At 44.0% G+C, this 17,080-nt stretch overlaps 1 protein-coding gene across 3 annotated transcripts in view; it reads right to left on the bottom strand.

Annotated features, from left to right (window-relative positions):
- The window catches only part of SLC39A11 (solute carrier family 39 member 11), a 598,886-nt gene extending 584,383 nt beyond the window's left edge, over window positions 1–14,503 (bottom strand). For all 3 annotated transcript variants that reach the window (XM_084837550.1, XM_084837552.1, XM_084837553.1), the window contains exons 1-3: window positions 14,450–14,503; window positions 7,809–7,941; window positions 6,605–6,643 (exon numbers count right to left, since the gene is read on the bottom strand). In XM_084837550.1, coding sequence (XP_084693676.1) covers window positions 6,605–6,643; window positions 7,809–7,916 — 147 coding nt within the window. In that variant the 5' untranslated portion in view covers window positions 7,917–7,941; window positions 14,450–14,503. The remainder of the gene's footprint in view (window positions 1–6,604; window positions 6,644–7,808; window positions 7,942–14,449) is intronic.
- Between the last annotated feature and the right edge of the window lie 2,577 nt (window positions 14,504–17,080).

Below are 17,080 nucleotides of genomic sequence, written 5' to 3' on the forward strand. Positions count from 1 at the left end.
TTAAAGGCAGCCACCAGCGAGATCACATCACTCCAGTGCTGAAGGAGTTGCACTGGTTACCAATTGTTTTCCGGGCCAAATTCAAGGTGTTGATTTTGACCTTTAAAACCCTATATGGTTCCAGCCCAGCCTATCTTAAGGAGCACCTCCAGCAACACCAGACAGACCACTCAACAAGATCAGCCTTGGATGGCCTTCTCTCTGTCCCATCAGCCAGGACAGCTAGGCTGGTGAGGACGAGGGAGAGGGCCTTCTCTGTGGTGGCCCCCACTCTGTGGAACTTCCTCCCTAGGGAACTCCACCATGCCCCCCCTTTAATGAGCTTCCACCACACATTAAAAACGTGGTTGTTCAGGCAGGCATTTGGGGTGAGTTAGGGTATTTTTAGAAATATGATGTTTTTAATGTAGAATGTTATTGTTTTAAACTGTTTCTATTATTGTACATCGCCCAGAGTGGCTGGGTGACCAGCCAGATGAGCAATTAATAAATTTAATTAATAAAATAAATAAATTTTAACTTCACAAAAATATTAGTTTGTGAATTCATAATTTAGAATTCACTTTTGAGCATTTTATTATTATTTATTTTATTTAAAATGATTTTTGGGCTGCCTTTAGGGGTAGAGCCCCCTGAAAGCAGTATACGATATAAAAATACAAAAGTGTACAAAAACAGAGAGAAAAGCAATAAAAAAAACATGGTTTTGATTGGTCAATTGTCATGCATTCCTCTGAAATGAAATCAACATTGCCCACTTCAACAGTAATGGGAGTTGCAAAAAAAATTAAATAAAAACAAAATTCTTAAAAGGACTGCCACTGGCTGTTTGTCAAAACAGGTAAAATTACTGTTACCAATTCTTAAAATGTGAAAAGCGTTTTTTGTTCTTCTGGTCTATATAAAAAAAATGTATCAAGTACTTAAGCTCTTAAACCAAGTCAAAATGCATTGGAATAATCAGAAAAACAGACTACAAAAATTCATTTCACACATGATTGCTTAACTGCTGGAGTGTGCTGCATTTCTCCTGAAAGAATGAGTGGCTGTAAAAAAAAATTAACAGTTTTATTATATTCCTAAATCTTTTAAAGTTCCTCCCACATACAGAGCCAGGGGTTCCTTCACCCCTCATCAATTTTAATCACCTTTTCAGCAAGACAAAGGGATAATGCTTAAAAGCATCACAGCAAGGGAAAGATGCCCCCACCCTAAGAGATCCACTACACTCAGAGACCCTGGACTGGATTTGCTCTTGCCTGCTTTCCCTGCCCCTCGGACAGCCAGCCAACATGGCCAAGAGTTCTGCTAGGACTCTTAGCCTGCAATCCTGTACACACTTACCTGGAAGTCCCATTGAATTCAGTGGGACTTTTTCTGAGTAGACATATGTAGGATCACACCGTTAGAAAGTCAAACCAAGAGGTGATCCAGCAGGCCACTGCCCGATGGCAAGATACGCACTATCAAAAGCATCCTAGAGAGACTTCCAAGACCCACGGCTGGCCATTTGACCACTCCAAAAATGCTGGATAGCTTAGAGTAGACCCACTGAAATGAATGGGACTAAAGTCCCATTCATTTCAAAAGATCTACTCTGAGTAGGACAAACACCGAGCACAACCCACTACAATCTAGCATTTACTAACAAAGAGGAAGACTTATGCCATAACTATTTTCCCTTTGTCATGGCATCAGCTCTGCCTTAGAGAGGCATCACCACCACCACCACTGCGGAAAGACAAAGCAGCATGCTGAGCCCATATAACTCATCGCCTCGCCCCATCCCTGAATGGAAGTGGTAGCTCTGTCTCAGTAGACAAGGCTAAATCTGGTTTCTCTGTTGCCCATCAAGCTGGTCTTTCCAGCAGAACACAAGACCCGCAATTGCTTCTTTCTTTCATTGCAATGGCTCTGCCTCTGGGGAACACAGAGCTGCCACTAAAGGAAGCAAGATTTGCTCCAGGTGTTCTGTGCAGCTGCCTCTGCCCACTGGGCTAAACTGGACAGCAGTCCATCATGAAAGCTGGAGGACAACCACGTTTCTCCTTTGTCAAGCGCCTCCCTCTCCCTCATAACTGCCTAGGGCCAGGAGAGACTGAACAGGTGAATCGCTTGCTCCTTCCTTCAGATCTATTCCATCCATGTCCGTGTCTGCTTCCACCCCTGTGAGCTGGCCCTGTCATTAGCTGCAATCACATCACAGTCCTATGGTGAGGAGGAAGGGGTAACATGCCACACTCACTTGTGCAGCCAATGAATATATAAGAGCCACACCACCAGATTTTCATTTAAGATAGTACAACATACATTCCTGCCAGCCTTGCCTTGCCTTGCCACACACCCTCCATACTATCATGCTGTCTGAGGTTCACCACCAAGGCCCTCAAGTGGATTTTTCCACTCTGTTTGCAATCCCGTGAAAGAACAGCATCATCTGAGGCTTTGAGGGCCCCTGTGGAAAAACCAGTTTGGCCCCTTTGGGATTGGAAGTGCCTGCCTCTTCTGACTTTTTTCCAGGAAATTTAAGAATATGGCAAATTTTAGACAACAAAACAGGAGAAACCTCCGCCAGGAACAAACACTCTGGGTTCAAAGCAGGCTGCTCCAGATCTTTCCCAGACAGCTTCCTCTCCTCTTGGGAAGATGAAGCCACTGAAGCCACTGGTACACTGGGGGATGAAGGAAATGATGGGGGTCTCCTTTGGAGGAATTGCTGGCCTTATGCTTGCCTGTGAGGGAAGATACTCTGGGTAGAACAGAGGACGTTCAGCCTCCAGCACTGGACCCAGCCTCTTCTTCCCCTATCACAGTATGTGTGATTAGGAGAACGTTTAGTCTGGCCCTGAGGTTAGGAAAAGCTAAGGGTGGGTTAACAGGAGACCAGGTGCTACTCACCCTCCTCAGTCAGTTCTCTGACTAAGGACTGCCCATCAAGGTATAGGTGAAGGAGAGTGTCCTGTCCCAAAATGGCACCAGAATCCTAGTGGTTCCTGGCACCAGAAAAGCTAGTAACAAAGGACAAGTAACTCCTCAGTCAGGTCTCTGACTGAGGACTGCACATCAAGGTATGGGTGAAGGCAACTGTCCTGTCCCAAATGGCACCAGAATCCTAGTGGCTTCTGGCACCAGAAAAGCTCATCACAAAGGACAAGGATCTCTGCCCAAGGAAGAGATGGGTGTCTGAGTACCGATACAATAAACAACTACTTTGAATCCACAGTTTTCAGGATCAACGGAAACTTATTTCACAGAAGGCAAACTCTGCATCCATATGCACATACACACATACCCCTCCCTTCTCCCACTCACTGCAAGCACATGAAAAGCCACACTCTTTTTCAGGATCCCTCCAAAATCCCCTCAAACCCTTTACCAGCCTGTAGTCACCCACTGTCTCCATGTCTGAAGAATGTCTCTGAGCCCCACTGTGTGGCTCAGAGGCATTCTTGGGAAATGATGATGGCAGCAGCTGGAGGCCCTCACTTTGCTTTGAAACAATCCCAGCTGCCAGAAAGAAAAGATGTGGTGTGTTTGTTTGTTTGTAAGTTGGAGGGATAGATGGACCTTGGTGGACACCAAGAAAAGTGTCCGGGGAAGCACACTGGTGCCCACAGGCACTACACTGCCTACCGCTGATGTGGAGGTAGGCATGGGCAAGCACAGCAGCTCCCACAAATCAGGCCTAGGTCGCTCAGTTCCAAGTGGTTTCCACAGTGGAAAAAGAACAGTAGCCGATTCCATTAAATACCACATACTGATCCAGCAATGGTTGCTCAAATCATTATCCAGATTTTAAGAGAACAGAATGCAGCAATTTCTTAGTCACCCAGTCAAACATAGTTTTATACCCCCTCCGCAAACCTTCCTACCATTTTAGTTCATCTTCCCTTAAAGCAAATCTACAGTGTTCCGTAAAAAGCACTGCATTCCTTGCAATCTCACAGATTCAAGCCTGGATACTTTCACAATCTGACATAGAACAACTTAAAAATTGGCTCCCAAGAACAAATCGGTGTAACTTGGGCAACGTATACACACTGCTGGCCAAATAGCAACAGGCGCTTGCACTATAGCTGATATTCATGCATGCTCTCTGCTACCTGACAAAGGCTTACTTCTCCATTAGCAGCCTGCCAAGGCTTGAACGAAAGCTTGAAAAGATGCCTCGCTGAAGCATCTGTTACAACAAGAAAGATAAAGAGGCAAGATGCGATCTAACAACACACCGTGACTCTGCCAGGAAACATGCTCAGCAGAGACCTCCCACACAGATTTCGAGCCATTACTTCTTTCTGGAAGGCATCCTGGGCTGTTATCCTAGGTTCAGTGTGGATGAACAATGGGGCTGAAGAGCATCTGCAATCTGCTCAGGGAAGGCAAATATGTGCAAGAGATAAAATAACACCAGCAACACTAATAAAACTGCACAGAACAGAACAGAACAGGGATGGCCAACCTCTGCATTCACACATAATGCTAACCCATGATATGGGTTGTTGAATTCTGGGCTGTCATGTTGTGTAAACCCAGCAGCGTTAACAAACCATGGCAAGTTAACCACAAACAACCTAGAAAAAGAACCCATGTGTGACAAATATTTGCCCCAGAAACCTTTGCATCTTGCAAGATTCTGGCACCAACCTGCATAATGAGCTACCTTTTACATATTTATCCAAAATGGAGTTATTTGGCCTTCCACATTTTTTCTTATAAGTATACCTCTCTCGTAAGTCTATAATCTTCACGGATGTATGCATTATCACATGGAAATTGAATCAGTTTGATTCTAACAAAGCATTCTGACAGAAAAATTTGTGTTGACATGCCACGACTGAACCTTTCACTGGCCTAGGAACCTGCTATGGGAAAGATGACATTTTCCCAGCTAAAATCCCCTCCAGGAATCTGCCAAGCATATTACTCCCTACAACATGGTGATGAGACCTTTCTACTATACAGCCTTGGTCTCTTCTTGCTTCAGATTCTCCCATCTTCAAGTGAAATAAACTCCTGAATATTCCACAATGAATCCACACAATCAAGGGACAAACATGTGAGTGAGTTAAAAAGCTTTCCTTACTTCATCTATATATTCCATTTTCTGAAGTCCATGAAATGTGAAAATTCAGAACAAGCAACTATGGACCTTTCAGACACCAATTCTGATTAGAGAAATTAAGTTGAGTATTGTTATTATTTTCAAGGGTATATTATTACTAGAATGGAGGCAAACATACATTTTAAAATAAATAAATATGGGCTCATGATAGCTAGCTTTGTCTAGTTACTAAAACACTTGCATCTCCTACTCTCAAGATGGGGTCCTCCCAACAAGTAAGAACACAAGAACAGGCACACTGGATCTGACCAAAGGCCTCTCTAACTAGCATCCCATTCCCAGTGACCAGTCAGATGCTGATGGGAAGCCCACAAGCAGGACACAAGCACAACAGCATCCTCCCACTTATGTTCCTATTAGAGGTAATATATATCCATCATGACTGGCAGCCATTGGTACCCTTATCCTCCATAAATCTGTCTAATCCCCTTTTAAAGCTATCCATGTTGGTGGTCATCACAGCATGCTTACTGGAGATGATGATGATATGCTGTTGAAGACGTCAGCTTTGGATATTCTGTCAAATTTTATAACAAAGCGACCTCTTAATTATAGGGTAATTTCTGCACTCTTTACTCTAAAATAAATATATTTCTTCTGCTTCTGCATGTGTCTAAGCCCAGATAATAAAGCCATATTTTTGTTCACTATAATTCTGATGGTTTCAATTTTCAACAATTATTTTATTCCCAATTTTTCCACTTGAGAAAACTAATCTATCTTAGAATACAGCAACTTGCAGTTCCATTTCTCACACTGACTATACTGACAAGTATTATCTGAATAAAATACAAGGCATTTATACTTACATTTCATAAATGTAGTCCAAAAAAGTACAATTTTATATTCCAACTAAGAAATATAGATTTCACGTTCTTAAATTAATAGAGTAAGTTTAGAGTTGATAATGAAGCTTTGCTTATATTTCCATTTTTTTCCTCCAAGATGTCCAAATTGAGGGGGCGGGAGGAGGATCGAATATACATGTTTTCCACAAATTTCCATAAGCATTACATCTCTAGCCATGAAAAGAGTATTGGTGGCTTTGACAACACATAAAACATTACTCTTTAGAAGATAAAAAATAAAATTCTCCTGTTGATTTTTTTTTTTTTTTAAGAAGGAACACCGGGGGACCTAATTAAAAAACAAAAATGCAGGTAAATCAACATCACTTATCTTGGGAACCAAATCCAGTACAGAGGTAATGCATTTCCTAGCCCCAGAGACAACTAGATTTGCCCACATTACACTGACACTCATCTCACCTCTCCCTTAGGAGGTACCAACTCAAGACAGAACATGGCAAATGTTGCCCAAGTTCTTCTGATATCTCAGACAGATATAATTAGCTCACAGGCACTTATGCAAGGAATGCTAATGCAACCAGGCAAACAGATGAAACACCACCAGTAGCTGAGGAGACAAGATCAGGGTAGCACACAGAGCAAATTAACAGAAACAAGGATGTGCTATACTTACCCCTGCAGCAAAGCCCAGGCTGCCATCCAGGATCCGTCTCTGCAAATTAAGGAACTTGGGTCATAAATTGCTAAAAACAAATAGGGGGAGAATATGGCAGCTTACTGTGTAAGTGCACCATTCAATACAGAGTTAGAAATCCAGCCATAATTTAGCAAAGCAGTTAAACTAATGAACCACCCAGATGTCTGATCCTAGTTTTACATGTCTTGTTCTGGACGTGAAGATCAAAAGCATAAAAGCTTATTCTATCTGCTATTCTACTGCCTTTCAACCTGTTTTGCTCCAACTTACGTTCCCATTCAACAGGTGGGAAGCCTAAACAGACAGTGACATGCAAGTCTACCCAGAAACTCTATGACGGAGCAGGGCTTTCAGCTTAGGTCCCCAAACCCCAAAGCCTCAATCAGGGATGGGAACATGTGCCCTCCAGATGCTATTGGCCTGCCATCAGCCCTTGCCAACATAACCAAGGGGGAAGGTTGATGGGAGCTGCAGTCCAACAACATCTGGGGGGGCACACATTCCCCATCCCTGGTCTAAATACATATGCACATCCATGACAGAATGAGGAGATTCCTTTACACCACCAACCAATGTTTAAAATTACAGAAGTAATATACAGAGCTCTTCTTCAAGCATTGGATTCCAAGCAAAATATTCAAAAACTATAATGTTGACTGAAAAGTTGTTAAAAAAAAATCAAGACAGATCGTTGAAACTTTTAAGTATATTTATTGGATTGCATCATCAACCTGTAGTTTTATGTTGCAATGTTTGCTTTGAGTGCCTGCATCTGAATAATTTAGTGTATGGCAAAGCTTTTTCAGGCATTTTCCCTAGTAAAGCTCATGCCACACTAGATCTGTCAAATCTGATGGTGTCAAAAGACAATCCATTGTTTCTGCTGCAACAAACTTGGATATTCTTCTAGAACTTAAAAAAGCTAGAGACTTGCATCTCTAGGCAATTTAAACAATGAACTGCAAAATTAAGGCTGCATCATTTAAAGAATCCAACATTTTAACACTGGGCTCACTTCCTTCCCAGGAACGATCACCTATCACTAACTCCTGCTGGCCACAGTCAGTACTCAACCATGCTTGCATCCCAAACTCACATTTGCATCACTGACTGTAAAATGTTAAGGATCCCATTTTGCATCCTCCATTTACAAAATGATGAACTGGAGTGCAAGACCCACCTGCCCACTGGAAAAGATAAACACAAGTGCTGAGCCCGCAGCCGTCAATCCCCACGTGAAGAAGGTTCCTAGCAGTGCTTGCAACACTGGACTGTGACCCAATAACATACTGAGTGCTCCTCGGAATGATGATCTAAGAAAAATGTAAGGCAGGCAGATAAGAAGTTTTCAACATTAAACCCTAACGGAAACACCACTGTCCAACTGGATTTTCAGAGGTTCCGCACACTGCTGTCATTGCCAGAGGATATATTTAATTAACTAGTTTTCTTAGGGTGCAATCCTATGCATGTCTAGACAGAAACAAGTCCTACATCTCCCAACATGCCCCAGCCAGCACAGGGTTGGGGCATGCTGGGAGTTGTAGGACTTGTTTCTGTCTAGACATGCATAGGATTGCATCCTTAATGTGATTTACATCTCATTCTAGAGGCATTTCCAGTGGTCGAAGTAGTGGGCATGAATAAGGGAGATGTGAGAATAAGTCCTGCTTAAACCACAGGTGAATCATTCTTCCAGTATCATTTCTCCCTTGTAAAACAGGAATAGGGTTGTGATCCTATGCAGAATTGCTAGGGAGTAAGACCTCAGTGAACCTCAACAAGACTTACTTCTGAGCAAACAGACCTAGAATTGCATGGGCAGACTTGCAGGGTTATTGTAGGGACAAATAAATATAATGAAGCTTGTAATAACACATCATTTCATTTATTCCTTCCATTCACAGACTGTGTCTGTCTCTGAGGTGGACAAATTATACGCATCCAACATGGCTACTAATGTTAAACATCCAAAATGAGACGTCCTCTACACAGTTTGCATATAATATGTAGAAATATGAAAAGTGATAAACCACATTTAGAAGGGCACCTTTCACTTACTCTGCAATATTCCTGGTCATCCAGTCATTAGCCTTTCAGGATCTACTCCATCCTGGATGCTGGTAAATAAAGCCTTTGGTTTTGCCATATGTGGTGCGTCTTTCTTACTGCGAATGGTAGATAGGGATTGCTTTCTCCCACCCACATATGATCTGGCTTCAGCTGGCCTCAGGATGGGGCTCTGAGTGAGGCAGGGAGGGAATATGATGACCTGTGGGGCAGTGGGTTCTCCTCTCTCTGCACCCTCAGGTTCCCTGGACTGTGAGGAGACAGGGTACTCTCAGAGTACGCAAATGGAATGGAAGGGGATGCCAGAGTATATGAGGCTGTCAATTGGAGTGGGAGAGTGGTTTGGGGAGGGATGAGGGCAAGGAATCGTGTTACATCTACCAGACCACACAGCTGGGGGAGGAAATTGGGCACATGGGTTATCAATGAGAGGGCTAAAAAGGCTACTTGGCTCATGCAGGGGGCAGGAGACTGGTGCATGCAGCATTCTTCCTGATTGGCACAGTTGTGCCTGGTGTGAAATCCCCTCCCCAAATTTCTTAGTGTATAGTTATACCCTGGATTTGAACTTGGTACTCTCTAAGTGTAAGCTGTTTTACTTGACTAGGGCTTCTCCTGAAGGCCCTGTGCTCCTGTCATCTATGACTGGGCCTTATGTCTGGGGGAAAACAAACGCCCCATGAGGCGTCGGTTTCCCAGCTAAGTGCTCAGGGAACTGCCCTGTGGAGTTTGCAGTGTGGGTTTGGGTGGCAGGAGTTCCTTCTCCTTTGGCCCCAACATGACTATTATTTTTTGGCAGGCATGCAAAAGGCAAGTGGGTGCATTTCCCCACCACCACTTTCCCCAGGTGGGGCTCAAACCCCTGCCTCTTGCTCCACAAGCCCATAACCTTTGGAGCGAGCCACAGGACTCTGCTGCTGCTGTTAGTGTGTGTTTGTGGCTCCCCTTGTTGCATGTCCCAGTCCCTCCGCATGGCTGCTTGGCAAAAGAGCCTTTTCCTCCCTGGGTGGGTCTTGAGCCCTTGTCCCAAGAGGGCCATGTGTGCTCTCTGCAGGCATTCTGCCCAGTAACCTATATAGGTGCTGTGCCATATGGGTTCTACTCCCTTTGCTTTGTGTGTTATGCTCCAAAATGGTGGTAGTGAGAAGCATAAAGGGATTCAAGTCAGTCTGTTGAGATGCCCAGAGACTGACACTAGCAGGGCTGTTACTGACTGAGCCACTGGGGCTGACAGAGTCAGGGCGCTCAGGCATCATTTCACATGTGGTGATGCAGGCAAAGGGACATGCTGCGAACAAACGTATTCCCATCATCGTGACTTGACTGGCTCCCTCCAAGTATGGCCAGCATGTGGGCATTATTGCTAGCAAGTGGTGGGCTGTGGCAGAGATGCCAGGGGCACTGTAGACTCGTTTGCCATTTTCCCACCAATTTTGTGTTTTCTAGTTGTCTCTTTTCCTTCCTCCCATGCTGAGCAACCACTGGATATGGCAGCCATTTAGCCAACACAGCAGTGGTGTATTCCTACCACCACGACAATGGGAATACAGGATTGCTCGGTCCAAAACAATGGGTTATGATCCAGCTAGTTATAAGCTTTTTATTTCAGTGTAAGGGAAATAACATTCGAAGGGCTGGATGCACCCAATCTCGGAAGCTAAGCAGGGTCAGCCCTGGCTAGTACTTGGATGGGAGATTGCCTGGGATTCAGGCTTCCTGCACTGAGCAGGGGGTTGGACTCGATGGTCTCGTAGGCCCCTTCCAACCCTATGATTCTATGAATCTAAACTACTACTGAAAACAATGGGGTATAAAAATGCATAACTCCGAGTAAATCATTCTCAATTTCATTTGGTCATCTTTAACTTTTCATGGGTACTAGGAAATTCTCATGCGTAAGGCCCACTGTAATGAACGTGTCCCACATTTTTAGCTCAAACCCACATATTCTATGAATAGTGAAGATATATCAACAACCAAGATCCTCAGGACCCATGTCTAGATGCTACTGCTCTGAGAAGGACGGACGTAGAGCGGGCATGGGGCATCTCCAGTCCACAAGCTGGATACAAGCAGGGATTCCTCATCCAGCCTGCCAGCTTCTTCCCTAGGCCTGTCCCCCTCTCCCAGCAGAAAAAAGCTCTTATCTCCCTTTCTCAGCACTCTGCAGGGAAAAGTTCATCCATCTTTTTCAGCCCCTGGAATGAAAAAAGGTTCCCCACCCCCAACTACAAGATACTTTGTACTTCTCAGGTCAAGAAAGTGGTGCAGCCTCACCCCAAACCACAGGAGATCATATCAAGTTGATATTGATTAAAATATTAAACTATTTCACAAGTTCTACCAAAAAAAAGGAGTTACTAATACTGTAAAGAAAGAAAATAACCCAAGGCATTATTTAGCTGCATTTGTTCTGTGGCAGCTTTCTCCATTCCAGAAAGTAGGAGAGCAGTAGAGGTGGATTAGTATGGAGAACCAGGTTCAAATCCCTACTCAGCCATGAAACTCACTGGGTGACCATGGGCCAGTTAATCTCTCTTAGCCTAACCTACTTCACAGTGTTGTTGCAATGATAAAGGGTGAGGGGAGAACTATGTATGCCACCTTGAGCTTCTTGGAGGAAATCTTCAATATAAATGTTAATAAAATAATTAAATGGATTTAGTTACATTTGGAGACACCGTATTGCGGTGGTTCTAGTCCTTCCTCTCCGGCAGGTATCAGAGGGTAGCACTGGGAGAGGAGGTTTCGGACTCGTGACCACTCACTTGTGGGGTGCCACAGGGTTCCATCCTCTCCCCAATGCTATTTAACATCTATGTGTTAAATAGATGGTTATGTGTTAAAAATATGTGTTAGTTTTTAACATAGTTAAAATATGTGTTAAATCGCCGCTGGGGGCTATCATCAGGAGGTTTGGGGTGCGGTGTCATCAATATGCAGATGACACGCAGCTCTACCTCTCGTTCAAATCTTCACCAGGTTGGCCGTAGAATCCCTGTCCAAATGTCTGGAGACGGTGAGTGGCTGGATGGGGAGGAATAGGCTGAAGCTGAACCCTGACAAGACCGAGGTACTTTTGGTGGGAGACAAGAGGAGGCTGGGGGATGTTGACCTGGTGTTGAATGGGGTACGGCTACCCTTGAAAGACCAGGTCCGCAGCCTGGGGGTCATTTTGGACTCCCAGCTGTCCATGGAGGCTCAGGTGTCAGCTGTGAGCCGGACAGCGCTGTGTCAACTCCATCTGATACTGCGGCTGCACCCCTTCCTTCCCAACCATCTGCTCCCATCGGTAGTACATGCCCTGGTCTCCTCTCATTTAGACTACTGTAATGCGCTCTACGTGGGGTTACCCTTGAAGACGGTTCAGAAGCTGCAGCTGGTACAGAACACGGCGGCTCACCTGATTAAAGGCAGCCGCCGGCAAGATCACATCACTCCAGTGCTGAAGGAGTTGCACTAGTTACCAGTTGTTTTCCGGGCCAAATTCAAGGTGTTGGTTTTGACCTTTAAAACCCTATGCAGTTCCGGCCCAGCCTATCTTAAGGAGCGTCTCCAGCAACACCAGACAGGCCGCTTAACAAGATCAGCCTCAGATGGCCTTCTCTCTGTCCCATCAGCCAGGACAGCTAGACTGGTGGGGACGAGGGAGAGGGTCTTTTCTGTGGTGGCCCCCACTCTGTGGAACTCCCTCCCTAGGGAACTCCGCCATGCCCCCTCTTTAATGAGCTTCCATCATGCATTAAAAATGTGGTTGTTCAGGCAGGCATTTGGGGTGGGTTAGGGTATTTTAGAAAATGTTCTTACTGTAGAATTTTATTGTTTTAAACTGTTTTATTGTATGCTGTACATCACCCAGAGTGGCTGGGTGACCAGCCAGATGGGTGATTAATAAATTTAATAATAAAATAAATAAATAAATAAAAATTTGGATTTAAATTGAAAGCTTCATAGGTTTATTAAAATATTTCTAAATAAAATTAATTTAGGGCGCAATCCTATGGAGATAGGTGGCTGCCTCCGAACTCGGAGGCAACCGCCTATCCAATGCAGGGCAGGAGAAGCACAGAGGGGATCATTCCCTCCGCGCTTCTCCTGCCCTGCATTTTCAGCTAGACAGCCGATTGTGGCTGTCTAGCTGCGGGAGGCTGAGCACAAGAGGAGGCTGCCGTACGACACTGGATGTGTCGTACAGGCATTTCTGCCCTCCCCACCCCGGAACACCCCTCCAGCACGCCCCATTTTGGCTGCTCCGTGCTCCTCTTGCGAGCACGGAGCATGGGGCTTTTCTGCGGTCGGTTTCTGAAAAACCAGATATCCTATGGCTGTCTAGCCGTTGACTAGGGGCCATAGGATTGCTCCCTTAACTTTTCTTTCGGTTGTGTGCTTGCCTTACATTAGCTAAGCTCATCAACAGAGTGGAAAGCAGAGGAATTTTACAGAGTTTGAACCCAAAATGACAAATTAGTAACAGCTAATAAAGCCACGGGCTCAGGAAAGAGAACATGGTTTTGGGCTACTTTGATTCTTAGAATTGTTTGTTTGGGAACATAAAATAAACTAGAGTCCTGCTAAAGAAAAATTTAATAATTTTATGACCAAGGAATAACCTTATAGGAAGCATCTCTACTAACTATGAGATGATTTATATGCTTGGTTTGCTGCTTATTTCTTTGTTTTTGACAGCCTGAATTGGGCTGTACTCCTGGTAAAAGAAACTCTACAGAGAAGACCTTCTTGGTCATTATTCTCCACTTACAGAACGCTCTCCCCGAAGAAGCTTAGCTGGCACCCACCACTACGTGCTTTTAGCACTTAGCAAAACCCTTTTATTTCTCACAGACGTTTAGATGATAACTTTATTCTTTGATTATATTATTCTAACTACAGATTTGTTTACTTTTGATATTATTGTTCTTATTGTTCTAGATTACTTTGTTAGCACCTTGGAAGTGTTTTTAAAGGGAACAGCAGGATATACATTTTTAAATAAATAAAAAATAAACTCTGCTGCTTGGCATCATAAGGCCAAGCTGAGATATGGAACCCACCATAAATCTTCCTAAGAGATAACTGGTATAGCACTCATTTGCAATTTGTGCCCATGGCATAATCCAGTTGCTATATACACACATTACGCAATAGGACTTGAAAAATGCAACAGCAGAGTTCTCATCTACAATCAAATTATGCCACAGAAGTCCTTTAAACTTCAGTCCGAATGTATATGTTGGGGAGGAATTGCCCCAGCTTACTGAAACAACTTATATGAAATCCCTCTTTGCCAGATCCAACAGGCACCATAACCTCATCAAGTTAGTAATTAGAAGACTTCCTAAATTTGTAATCACACTGGGTCTGGTGTGTCTATTCTGCACGCTCTCCTTTAAGTTGTGTAAACACAGACCTACTCACAACCTACCTGGAGTGCAAACTGCACCCGAATGAATGACTTTGCTTGCCACGTTGGAAAATACACATTCAAACAAAGGACGACTCCTTGCATTAGAACTTTTACACAGTCAATTCGTAGAGAGTATTAATACACACAATTCCTGGCCAGGAATCTTTAAGCCTAAAACCTTTCTAGCTCTAATTCCACCTTTAAAAAAAGAGGGGGGGGGGCTTCTACGCTACACCACCAGACTATACAGAGCTCTGATTCGTTGGGTGTTTGCATTGTATCTCCTGGGTTAATTTCTGGTATTAATAATAGTCTACTCCGTTAAAAAATAATAATAATCCACTCACTACATGCACCACTTCTAGAACCACGCAGGCGTTGCAAGCTACCGCAGATCCTCCAATTCCGGCAGCTACTTCCTGGTTCCTTTGTACACGCGTCTCTCAAACAGACGTGGCTCCGCCTACTATTCTTCTTCAGCCACTGGCAAACCAGTCCGGAGCGGCAGCGTAGATTCTGCGGCACACGGCTCTTTATTTTGCAAAAAGGGAAATGGGAGGGACAGTTTCTGCGTGTATTTGCCACCGTTTTTCGGTCGCATGGGATATTGCGATAGAGCTGTGAAGTTCTTCCCGACTCCCACTGATTACCAAACGGTACAAAGAAATAACAGATGACAGTCTCCGTTAAAAGCGTGCTTGTTTGTTTCCTATGGCCATGTAGACCAACAACTTATCAAGAAGTTTGATTATTTTCATTGAGGCTAGAATCGAGACCGTTTTTTTCTCATGGTGGGAGGTGATAATTAACCAACGATGCTAGAACAATTGTGTTATCACCGATTTCTGCTGTGAATATTCATTTTGGTAGTCTAGAATTGTTACAGACTGTATTTTGTTTCATTTTGTTTTAAAATAAAAATGTACAGTTTAATAATACAATATCTGCCTAGACAATTTGCTATGAAACACACATTTTTACAATTACACTAACCGTCCCTTGTCATTAAACATGCACAGCTTCAAAGCAGGCATTATGCTCCTCCTCCCTTTACCATGCCAGGAAAGGTTGTACCACAATGGTGCCTACCAGCTGTGTAAAATGATAGGGGAACAAAACGAAATAAGGTTTGTTCCCCTACTTTTTGGTGGGATCCCTCTCCCTGATATAGGAACTCTCACACCAAGCCCTTACCACTTCAGAAACGGCATTTTCAGAAAAGATGTCCTTGAGAAATTAGTGCTAATTTGGCAGACCTATCATTTCTACATGGGGTGTAGAGAAGGTGTGATATTGGGGTGGGGGGGTCTGCTTACATGGGGAACGGAAGGCCCAGGCCCCTTTTGGGACAATTGTGACAATCAATTGCTATTGATAGTTGTGAAGATTTGAGGTCTACAGAGGCAAAGGGAAAAAAGCTCAGGCTCAGAGGCCGGGGGTGTTGGATGTTGGGAGGGGGTACCCCTGAGAGGAGTAGCTTCATTTCCCCATTTAAGTTTCATTTCATCAGGTTTGAAGCAGTACTTTTGGTTTGCGGGCAGGAGAGTATAAAAAGAGAGTGAGCGAGCCAGGAAAAGCAGAGTCAGGAAGACCAGAGCCTGAAGAAAGAGCAGGAAGAAGCAGCCTGGAAAAGTCTTAAGTACAGCTAGGGTAATGGAACTTGCATTTTGCAACTTTTGTTTTCTCTTAAAGCCTTTTGTATCACTCAGCTCTACTGTGTAATTACCTTTGGTTGTAATGTGCTTGCTTTAATTTACCAGTAAACTGTTGTGTTAAACCCAGTGTCTAGAGTGCTAATCACCCCATGCCTACAGGCTAAACCCCACATTAATGGAAAGGGGACGGTAAAAGAAGGAAGGTGGGACCCTTAAGGAGGCAAGATATCCTTAAGGAGTTGCTAAGGGGGTCCAGGTGATAAGAGGAACCCTGACAATAGTAAGAACAACAATCCAGGGCCAGGCCAAGACATTTTGCTGCCTGAGGCAAAGGACAAGATGGTGCCCCCTTCCCATTCCATTTACAGATGCTGCTGAGACTGGCAGTTGAATCTTACTTCAACACTGCTCATAGGACAATGTTTTCCATTGCACCTGAGGGTAGTAGGCTAGCTTAGGGGGTACAGGGCAGGCACCATGCTATACGCAGCTCTGACCTCCAGCATCTTGCTGCTGTTCCCCGCTCCCCAGCATCTGCTCCCTGAGGCGGCCGCCTCACCCTGCCTGGTGGTAGTGCCACTGCTGCAATCTGATGAAATGGTCTCTAGTCCATGAAAGCTTATTCTGTAATGAACTTGTTTGTCTTCATGGTGCCACAAGACTCTTCTGTTGGTTTTGCTGCAATAGACTAACATGGCTGCCCCTCTGGATATCAATAATAAATTAAGCAAGGAATTGGGGATGGTGCCGGAGGGGAAAGAGAATTTTAGTCAAGATTGGACTTCATTATTATTTCTGGCTTGTCATATTGTTTCTGTCAGCAATACTTATTGCTCTCTGCTTGCATTGGAAATAAGTTTTAATTAAAAGAGGAGGAGGCCAATAATTATGTAGAAGAGGGCATTTCAGTAGATGCAGCTTTTCTCACCCCTACCAGAAGAAAGAGGAAAGATTAAGTATACAGCAAATAATTGTGATACATTACATTTTGAAAATTGCTAATAGAAGTTAATAAAAAGATACTGGTGCAGGTTCCTGTTGAATGGGAAACACTTTAATTTGAGATAAACAGAAGTTCTGGCACCTAGACCTCCGGTCTTTAAATGTGCAATCTGGATTTTGGGGCAGCAACTGGAAACCAATGAAGATTATTACACAGAAAACCAATCTGTGGTTGTTCATCATGCCAGTGGGTCCACACAGGTATCAGATCATTCATGCTCCCTCAAAATTGCCACCTTTTTTCCTGACAGAGACTCTATGCTTGTAAGAACAGCATGACAGGAAGAAACTCAATAGGTACAGTTCTCTTCAGCACTATAG

Source organism: Heloderma suspectum, chromosome 2, assembly GCF_057233095.1.
Source record: "Heloderma suspectum isolate Gila_16-S chromosome 2, 16-S_ref, whole genome shotgun sequence".
Classification (NCBI taxonomy): Eukaryota; Metazoa; Chordata; class Lepidosauria; order Squamata; family Helodermatidae; genus Heloderma; species Heloderma suspectum.